The sequence below is a fragment of the Anopheles marshallii genome, chromosome 2 (genome assembly GCF_943734725.1).
Source record: "Anopheles marshallii chromosome 2, idAnoMarsDA_429_01, whole genome shotgun sequence".
Lineage (NCBI taxonomy): Eukaryota > Metazoa > Arthropoda > Insecta > Diptera > Culicidae > Anopheles > Anopheles marshallii.
Window position 1 is genome coordinate 32,808,407 of NC_071326.1, and position 10,487 is coordinate 32,818,893.

General features: G+C 45.0%; 3 protein-coding genes across 3 annotated transcripts; 1 reads left to right on the forward strand and 2 right to left on the reverse strand.

Moving 5' to 3' along the window:
• Nucleotides 1-1,722: 1,722 nt before the first annotated feature.
• LOC128709848 (cytochrome b5) lies at nt 1,723-3,247 on the reverse strand. Its single transcript, XM_053804872.1, has 4 exons — nt 3,128-3,247; nt 2,921-3,009; nt 2,713-2,781; nt 1,723-1,819 (listed from the first exon to the last, which is right to left on the reverse strand). Exons 1-4 carry the CDS (start codon nt 3,245-3,247, stop codon nt 1,723-1,725), a joined length of 375 nt encoding a protein of 124 aa, XP_053660847.1.
• A 787-nt stretch (nt 3,248-4,034) lies between these two features.
• On the forward strand, nt 4,035-5,858 carry LOC128708621 (uncharacterized). The gene is made up of 3 exons (XM_053803601.1): nt 4,035-4,102; nt 4,169-4,396; nt 4,463-5,858. The coding sequence occupies exons 1-3, from the start codon at nt 4,035-4,037 to the stop codon at nt 5,856-5,858; spliced, it is 1,692 nt and encodes a 563-aa protein (XP_053659576.1).
• Nucleotides 5,859-6,535: 677 nt separating this feature from the next.
• On the reverse strand, nt 6,536-8,194 carry LOC128708431 (zinc finger CCCH-type with G patch domain-containing protein). The gene is made up of 2 exons (XM_053803409.1): nt 8,147-8,194; nt 6,536-8,062 (listed from the first exon to the last, which is right to left on the reverse strand). The coding sequence occupies exons 1-2, from the start codon at nt 8,192-8,194 to the stop codon at nt 6,536-6,538; spliced, it is 1,575 nt and encodes a 524-aa protein (XP_053659384.1).
• Between the last annotated feature and the right edge of the window lie 2,293 nt (nt 8,195-10,487).

Sequence of the window (10,487 nt, forward strand, 5' to 3'; positions counted from 1 at the left end):
ATTACAGTAGTAGCACGGCAAGTGGAACATGTTAGGATCCGAAGCATAATATGTAACATTATATATGAATGTATTTTTTATGATTTATTGCTAATTATGTTCTGTTATTCTTTGCAAAAATGGTACATCATTTATCATTTAGTAGTTACTTTAACGAGTAATAGTTTACGTTTACATCTACCCAACGTTACAGGTCACGCTCTTTGCATTCGTCGGAAGAAAAAGGGATAATTTATGCATCCAGTAGATGCAATAGAGTCGCATCGACTTTTCTTTCTTTACTTTAAGTAATTAATGTTACATTAATAAGTTCCTGCCACACCTTTACCTTTCCTACCATCACTGAACTGGACTAAACTTGTCGAGAGTAAGAAGATAAAAGGAACTTACGTTTAACATTACATGTACGATTAGGTTAGGTAGTATGTTTTTGTTTTTTTTTCGTTGTCATATAAGTAAAATTGGATTCAAGATTGGTACGGTACCACTCTATACAGCGGTGGTACACCTTGCGAGTGTGTTCAAATCATTAGGCTTTTAGATAGAGGCATTAATGTAGCTTTTAAGTTTGTCGATGTTACGCATAACAGCTAACCGTAGACTTGGAATATAAGTAGTGTACATTTTCTACTGTTAAAAGTCTTTAAGTTCATCGTAAGAGATGAAAAGATGGCAAAAGAAACATAGCAAAACAAAATAAAAAATGTACACTACTTCGTAAGGTTTCATGAAGCGATTGCTACAAACATTGGAACAAATTTGTCTTCAAAATTGTACATACTTACAGCGGATGTACGTACACACATAAAATGCCGACAACCTCCAATACTGTGTAATTATTTATATTTAATTTAATCTTCATTGAACACTCTGTGCAGCGTATGGTTTGGTATGGTGTGAACTGTGTGTTGTTATGAAGATATGCTTTTTCTAGTTCGAAAATGAACCCAAAAGAACGATTGAATCTTAAGTGAAAGGTTTCAAGTACGGATGTGAAATGGGTATTAAATCACCAAATCCAATCCTTTCCCTTGACGTTCAATTTGGTTATGTTTAAGTTGATAAGCTTTGCCGTAAGAAACAAAACAAACGGAAAGAACGCTGTGTTACTGTCTCGTGTATTGTGTGTTGTAGTTTAGTGGTATGAACGACGTATCGCTGAACACATAACTGTAAGTGCTAGCAAGGAAGCAAAGTGTCTTCACTGTACTGCCTACCTTTGAGATGTGTGAATACTGACAAGGTCTCATATCATGGGTCTCATACTAACATTAAGCAGACGGACGGGTGAAGCGTATGAAATGATGTGTCACACGTGGTCAAAATAAATTTAAACAAATAACAAATATGAGCGATTTTATTTTCGGTGTTAAGAGAAAAAAAACAGACAATTGTTCAATCATTCGTATTTATTTCGCTAAGCTACATTTACCGCTACGGAACCTAATACAATTTTATTGTTCTCAAACACGAACGCATATGCCGGCCCCCATGGATCAGTGTCGTTCGCAAAGCCTTGCCAGCTTGGCCTATAAGTAAAAACATACTAAACTATCGCGGTTTTACGAAATAACGCGATTAACCGCCTGCAAGCACTCTCTTCGTGCTAGCTGATCGTGCAGATTCCTTTCCCCTACAAGATCGTACTGCCCGTTTGAAGGAATATGGTAACGTTGCCGAGGAACGAGGTTGGTGAGAAACCGTGCACGAACAATCCGTCGCCTATTTTCTGCTGTTAGCTGTGAAGATCAATGCCAACCCAGCACCGATGGCTGCGGCTGAACCGGCGATCAGTGCCGTTCGTTTATTTAACGTAAAGCTGCGAACAGAAACCGATAGGAGCAAACAAGCAGAGAATAAAAAGCAGTAAGTAAATGTGTTTTCATGTATGGGATTCTTGTTGCTTTTGTTTGTAATCGGGTAGGGAGTAGTGGAACCGATAAGAGATTCCCGGTGAACATTGATGTGAAGTAAATCGTTGCTTCAAGCGAATTAGTGATGCATATACTAATCAATAATAAGCGAGTACAGTTAATCTTACTATAGCGAGTGCGTTGATTACAATCTCCAAGAAACATTTTGCACAACTCTAGCAATTTAAATCTTTCATGAGTTTATGGCGTACGAGAAAGAAAAATAAACGGAAAAACTTAAAAATACAAAAAAGGTCAATCATTTTTATTCGATTCGTGAAGAGACACTCCCCGCTTCAAATGGAACAGTACAAAAAAGGGAATGTTGTTTATAGTAATAGACCGCCCTATATAAGCTTGAAAGATTCTAGTAAGAATTGAAACAATACCCTGCCATCCTTTGGATCCCCTCGCAACAAACTCCGCATTAAAAATAGCCTAAAGTGTCTCCAAGATGTTTCACCGATCGTTGATTAGCATCGAACAGGGTAAGAAGGATTTTTGGAGGATTAACGATGAAATCTACTAAAGCACACAGCGTCACATCCCGTGCGTTGGGAGAATTAACCAAAAAATTTCGTCTTAATCGATCCAAACCAGGACGATGACGTTGAGGATGCATTGGATGGCGGGGCACTACTGGGTAGGAAGAAACAAACAAAAAGCATGTACGATCAAAAGAAAATGCCGTGCCGGAATCGAGAACAACGTGATCCACGAGCACGTGTGCAGCTGCAGGACGGAAAGGGGTTTCGGCTCGCCTAGAAGGTTGTGTGTGGAAAACCACGGTGAAACTTACCCGGCGCTAGGTTTCTTTTTCCGATCCGCTTCGATAAGTTCACCGACAAGAAATTGCTTCATCTGTTCTCTGGAAAAACACAAAAGAACACACGCGTAGCGTACATGAACAGGTGAGCAAAATCGAACTTAAAATTGCAACGCGAGCATATGACCTCGGTGGTGCATGGAATTTGTTAGAGATTGAGAAATTGCTGTTCGTAACCTACTTGGCATCCGTGCTGTGTCCAACGTCATCAAATTCGGCCGTCGCCTCCTTGCCAGCCCATTCGATCAGCACCTCCTCACCACCGGGATGCTACGGGAATGGTCGTCGATTCGAACAAACATGGACACCCATGAACAAAGTAAATGATAAGTACCTTCTGGTTTGCCCCCATCGACATGATAAAGCCATGCAAGACACACGTACGTACCTCGTGCAGAAATTTGGTCACATCGTACACCTTCTCGTGTATGACCATCCACAGATCGGTCGGTTTGTTGTGTTGGGCCACCTCCGCCAAGCTGTACTGTTTCAGTTCCGTTGTGGCCATTTCCGATTCCTACGTTTCGTGGGTTGGTCGGTTGGTTTGAGCTGAAAAGAAAAACACTGCCTGACGAACGAATTGACCACACTTAATGAACTGAACGAGCGAACCACAATGGTTGATTGTGCGATTACTAACACCACGCTAGGGAGAGGGAAGCGAAAGCGATTGGAAGGGAAAAAATCCTTGGGACTGTACGAGTGGGTGGGAGGTTTTTAAGTTTCTTTTTCGATAAAAGCCAGTGCAACTGGTGAATAAGTTATCGCGTAATTATTGTATAAATCAAACACCTTATTTTAAATCGGCTTCAAATAGCACAAGCAGTGTAGCTTTGCTCGAATGAAATGGCAAAAACAAAGACCTGTTGTACATTCAGCAGTAATCAATACATACGCGTCCATCAGCTGACAAGTTTGTTTTGGACAACTTCAACGTGTCAAAACTGACAGCACCGGTGCTGTCTCGTCATGCTGGCAGTGCCAATCGATAATGCAAAATGCAATTAAAATCAGTTTAACATACTTTTACAAGTACATTCATGATGTATATAGCAATTGGAAGTTATTTGCAGAGTTCTTAGAAACATATTTTGCAAAAGAATTCTTCTGTAGAAAAAGTGACCAAAAACTGTATCATGCGGCATCACCCTGTACTTTTTTTTCCTTTGCTCCACACGTCAATTGTTGTTGATGAATTGGGAATGATCAAAACAAACCCGCAAATCGCTACGGTACGAACGTAAAATTAGCTTCCAGTTGTTAGCTGTTTTTCTGTTATTAAATCCATCGTTCCAATGTTTGGTGACGAGCATGAATCGGAAGATGAGAATTTCTTTAAACCAGCGCCCACTGCAAGTGGCAAGTGAGTGAACCATAGCAGCAGGAAGTGACCATTGATGACTAATTTAATTTCTTCGTATCCGTGCAGATCCACATTGGCTAAAATATTTGGCATCGCCCCCAAAGTCGCTGCAAATAGCAGCGAACGGACTAATGTTCCCGTCGCGCCGAAACCCGTAAAGATATCCGAACGTTACGGTCCTTCCAATTTTCGATACATTCCCGCAGAACCGGCCGACGATGAAACGAGCGAAGATGCAAACAAACCACCAGAGTGGAGTATTGTGCGGGCGGCCGTGGTTACGGCTTATACGCTGTAGGTTATCGCTGCTACGACGCGTGATGCAGCAAGATAAATAACTTCTCTCTCCGATTCTTTCAGCGTCGATGGTGATAACGTGTTTCTAGGCAAGCTAGGACTGGCACTGCTCAATTCCACCACCGGTCACAGATTGCTGCTGTATCGTACGAAAACGGATGTGCTCGGAACGGTAACACTGACCCGTGATACGAAGCTGCTGCTCAAGCAAGACTATCTCCAGTTCCGGGCGGATGATTCGAACAATTTTTGGAGTGTCCTGTTCGAAAGTGACTCCGATCGGCAGGCGTTCCTGAACGCTATAGAATCATGCTGCAGCGTGGAACGTGAACCGGTCGTAGAGGAACCACTCTCGGAGGTGGAAAAGGATACCGAACCGCGCAAGAGTAAGCGTTCCGAGCTTGCGGCCCGAATGGCTCGATTGGGAGGCCAAGCAATGGCCCCTATGTTGGAAAAAACTAAAGCTCCACCCATTCCAACGACAGCACCCGAGTCGGATTCATCCGATACATCCGATTCGAAGATTGAGACCATTTCAACACGACCGCCTCGAAGACCAAACGTGATGTCGGCCGTTCACATGCAGATGGTCCCGCTGACGGGAATGATACCAACCAAAGGTAGTGGAATGCCTGTGTTGGGGCAACCGGCCGGTGGAACAATGGCCGATTTGAATTTAAATTTGATTATAAGTGAAACCCGCATGCAGAATACCGAAATGCGAATGAATCTTACAAAGCTAGAATCGAAGATCGATCTTGTGCTGGACAAGATCGGTTTGCTCAATATGCATGGAGCGCCGGGTGGTGGTGACCGGCCGATAAGCGGCGCCGAGAAAGATGCGGAAGTGCTGGAATTGGAAGAGAAACTGCTCGAGCTAAAGCGTGCCAATCATGCACTAAAAAGCAAAGTGCGCACGCTGGAATCTGCCGAACGGGACGGCAAACGGGAAGCGAATGCATTGTTGGAAGAAAAGCTACAATCGCTAGAAGAATCGAAACGGCGCCTCAAGGAAAGTGTGGTTAGTTTGGAGCTAAGGTTGGAAGCGAGTCGTTTGGAAGTGGGAGAGCAGAAGGAAAAGTTGGGCGTGTTGGAAAAGCAACTTGTTGAGGAGAAACATACCAACGAAAGTAAGGCCAAAGAAATAAAAACAATGCTAGAGCAACTGGAGCAGGCACAGCTTGAGCGAAATCGTCTGAAGGAGCAAAATGAACAGGAAAATAGTCGAACAAAAGAACTCCACACACAAGTGGAACAGTTGCAGAAGGAATGTAGCGAACTTCGTGAAGAAAATCAACGCCGACCGGTTGCGTCTAACGCGTCCCTCGTGAAGGACATTATGAACGGATGCTATCAGCAGCTGTGCGATCAGATAGTCGATCCGCAAGTGTTGAAGATCATTGCCCAAACGATCAAGCGCGAAACTAAAGCGGCACTAGAGCGAGAAGGTAATCAGTAGGTATTTGTAGATACTCTGTCAATTTAATAAAATATTCCTCAGATATTGTAGCAAAACTTTTGGAATTTTATCTAGTCGACGATTTTAGTAAGTTTATCTCGATTTTATCACGACGTCGACGAACTAAGCTGAATCAACGGATAACTTATATAGTTACAGTACTCACGCACACTTCTGAGACATGGACCATGTCCAAACTAACAAAATGCTCTTATCCGCATTCGAGATAAAGAAGGATGCGCAGAAGAATGTTTGGTGGCCCCCTAGATGTATGTGGACGAGCTACGAGCTGCATGATGAACTCACCATCACCGGTGGGCTGGTCACGTCATGAGATTGACACCAGACAATCCAGCCCGTAAAGTACTTTTGGGTTGTACTCATTGACGGACGAGTCGTGGTAAGCTCGAATTGAAATGGAGTGATGGCGTTGATCCGTCCTCCAGATAACGTATTGGCCGACGACGGCGCTTGATCGGCCGTGAGCGGTTTAGAGGCGCTCCTGGCGCAGACCAAGACTATGAAACGGTTGTAGCGCCTGATAAGTAAGTAAACAAGTGCATTGCCATGTTTATAGTGAAAACCACGCCTCAAAGTAGGACTACTTTTGGTAGATTTATATTTTAGTTTCTTTTTTCCTGTCATAATTTAATACTTTCCACCGCTTTCCACTCGTTTTAAAATATCGTCATCTTCTTTTTGTCCGTGCGCAACTGTTGTTCCTTGGAAATATTGTATTCCGATGTCTGTAGGCGCTTGATTTCCGCACGCTTCGCATCGATCTGTCGTCGTAAGTTGTCCGATGCTGGCGTTCCTGCCTTGTGTCGCGTTAGCGCTATTTTGAGCCGTTCCACATCGGCCTCCGTTCGGCGTATCTCTTCCGATAGCTTCAGGCTGGCAATGTTTAAGTTTTTGGACGAATGTTCCTTAAGATCGTGCCTGGTCAGCTCGCCCTGCCGGGCCGTCGGTTTTGATTTTGAGTTTTCGCCACCACTGAACACCTTTTCGTTGATAAAAGCGAACACATCTTTCGCTTTGTCCGCCTTGGCCCGACGCTCGTAATCCTTGGCATCGCGCTTTTCCTGCTGCTTCCGAAGCTGTACGAGCTTTTTCTCCACGCTGAACAGATCCTTGTCGCCGTTGGCTTGTTCGCGCAGTTCCATGCAGTAGTCGAGGGAACGACCCTGTGGTAGCACCTGTGCGCTTACCGGCAACACTCTTCCTTCGCCCTCCCGACCAAGCCCCGTTCCAACGATGTAACCCATTTTCTGCATAATTTTCGATCCTATGCCACGTGTGTACTCCTCCCATTCGCCTAACCGTCGATCGGGTGCCGGTTGGAACAGGCTTTTCTCCACCATTAGTGCCTTACGGAGAGATTCTTCATCGGCATCTTCACCACTGGAACCATCGTCCGATGGGTTCTCACGTTCCGAACCACACTCCTCATCATCATCCAGTGGCAAAAGATCTTCGAATGGCACATCCATTTGATCACGTTTGCCTTCCTCTAGTCGGATTTTACATCGCTTTGCATCAAAGTCCACCTCCAGCACGATGGCCTTACACCAGAGCCGCGTAGATGGTTGTTTCACCAGCGCACGGCTACCCTTTTGGCGCAATCGTTCGAAGCGCGGCACTCGGTAGTCACGCAGCTGATCCAACCGAACAACTTCCCCGTGCGAATAGTGACACTTGTCGTCTACGAAGCGACATTCTCCTTCGAGAAAGTATGCGCAGGGTATCATCTCCCGGTGGGTAGGATTGGTGAACAATACCTTTGCGGTCGCTTCGGCTAAATTTGACGTATCGAGGCTGCATACCATCGCGTTATGGTATGCGGTTGAGCCCCAGCTATGTAAATGAGGCGCTGAGCACTTGCTACCAACCAATCCATCAAAGTCTGGTTCGTCTTGTGATGCTGTGTCCGGGTTCGCTACACTTTCGTCCGTTAATGTTTCCGGCTCGGCAGGAAGTTCTTTAATCTCCTTCATAAACAGTGCGAATTCGTCATCCATCCGATCGTCCGCTGTTGAGCATCGATTGTCCGGCGGAGGACCGGGTTCGTTGTCTTCATCGCTTGTAGGATCGAGCGTTTCTAGTGTAAGTTCCAGCAATTCAATCAAATCTTGCTTCAGCTTATTCAGCTCTTGTCGCTCATTTGCATCCTTGGTGTGTTGTAAGGCTTGTGCGATCTGATCAAGCTAGACACGCCGAAAAGAAAGATTTAGCCAAACGGGACAAACACTACATATTGCAACCAATGTACGGTACTCGATTCACCTCACCTGTGCTTTGTATTGTTGAATCGATTTATCCAACTCGTCGACGCTCATTGCTGTGAATTCTTCCTTTTTTAAAAATTCCACTTTACTTTAAAATCTCGATATTTATGGCCGAAATCATCCCAGAATTCGGTTATCGGAATAATTTCCTCCCTCTGCAAGCCCGTTTGTTGACGTTTGTTCGCTGTAGCTGTCAACGTTTGTTTTGTTTATTGTTATCTCACTCTTTACCCCCCTTTTCTTTTTCTCCTTCGTTTGTCGATAGAAATGATATGCACCGCTGCATTTCCCTTCTGGTTTTGATGACGATTGAACAGATCGTTATTGCATCGCTAGAACTTATTTCAAATCGAAATGGAAAGAGAGAGCGACATTTAAAAGGAAATCAAGTTCCCAAAAGTTTCCAATCAGTTCCCAGTATTACATATTTGCATCGTTCTTTATCGAAATCATTAAAAAAAAAACATTTGCGTTTTATGTCCATTCATCAAAGGATAGCTTTGAAATTATGAACTTGTGCTTTCTTTTGAATTTTTTAATTCAAAATAGGCACAATTTGTGATGTGGCTTGCACAAATAAAATTTACACAAGTTACGTAGCGATCAACTTCTGTGCGTAATTGGACGTCAAAATGAAACAAAACAAAAAAAAAACGCTACAAAACAAAACGCCGAGATTGCGCAAAAACGGGTTGATGACGCGCGTGTTGCTCGCCCCAGAAAGTGCATCGCTGACAGATGTCAGATGTTTCGGAAGCGGTGGTGTGTGCGGGAAAGAGATACCTACCCCGAATGAAACAAAAATCAACTTCCTTTCCACTGACAGTACACAATTCCAAGCTAGCAAATGAGAGGGAGAGAGCGTGCTCGCGAGAGTACAAAACACTCTCACTCTCCGGGCACAAGACCGATTGTTTGGAAAAACAAAGACTGTGTTTTTTTCGTTTTTCCACACGCCCTTTCTCATTCTCGCTTGCGCGCAGCAACCGTCGGTGACCTTTCCTTGCGGGCTCGCTCGCTCAAACAGCTGAGCGGGCTTACATCACCGCACGGCCTGAAGTCATCGCATTCGCTCTTTCTCGTTCTCGCTCTCAGAAAACACGCACAGCACCCAGCTGTGTGTGGTAGCATCGCGCATCGTAGCAGGAAAAACATCAACAAGAACCTGAGGAAGACGCGCGTTTTCCTGTGGCGCGTTCGGGAGCATTGTTTATCGATCCATCCACTCGCGTACGTGCTCTCTTTCCATCGCGCGCACTACGCTGGTCTCTGTCTGGCACGCGGACGCACAATCGTTCCCGACGGTTCCCCAGCAGTAGAAAGCACACGGGCCGTTTTATTATTCCCGAAACGAGCGCGTCTGTCGCAGGGCGACCTATGTTAGTGCGGTTTTGTACAATTGTTTTTCTGTTTCTGTTTTCTGTGTGCAACAAAGAGGAACTAAGCCAAACAGTTTTTAATCATACGGAACAAGCATAACATTTTAAGTGTGCTTTTTTATAGTGGGTGCAGTTATTTCGGTGGTTCGTGCACCAGTAGTAGGCGTCGTTCACCGTTCTGTGTGGCGTAACCAAGCAGCAGTAGCAGCAGCGTGTCTAGTCATAGTAATTATTGTGCGCTACCACTACTAACACCATTCGGCAAAGTAGCACGGTGACCGTTTTTGTAGCAGACCGAGCAAAGGGCGAGCTCGAAAACCACGCGGTCCAGCATCACTTCATCGCGAGGCCAATTACAAATCGTCGCTGGGAACAACGCGCTCCTCCAACGAGGGAGGCTGGAATCCCGTTGCTTTTCGCTTCGCTCGACGATACGCACTGGTGTGAGTGAGCAGGTGGGTGTGTGTGTGGATAAATAGCCACATTTTCTTCTTCTACTTAACGCCGTTCGATGCGGTCCTGTGGTCGGTGTGGTGTTTGGTTACCCAAAATCCATCCAGCATCATCGTGGTCATCTTTAATGGAAAGTCATTAAGCTGCTGGTCACCAATAGCACCGAACAGCAGCAGTAAGAAGAGCAACAGAAGCAGCAGTCAGTGCCGATTCGGGGGAGTGACGCGCTTTTACGCTGACTAAACGAACGCTTCATTTAAAAAAAAACACACAAACACGTTTCATCTCTTTCTCGCATCGCATCGCTCACTCGTTCTCTCCCTCTCCCAAGCACCCCGCGGTTATTCGCCCTATAGCGCTCCGTACAGATTCCCTTTGTTCTCGGTTCTCGGCGTAGGGAAGCGCACGGAAAAAGCAGGAGAGCACAACAACAACAACCACAACCGTGTAGCAGCAGTGTGGATCATTTCATCGCAGCAAGCAGCGTGGTTTTTGACGGCTAAATACACAGT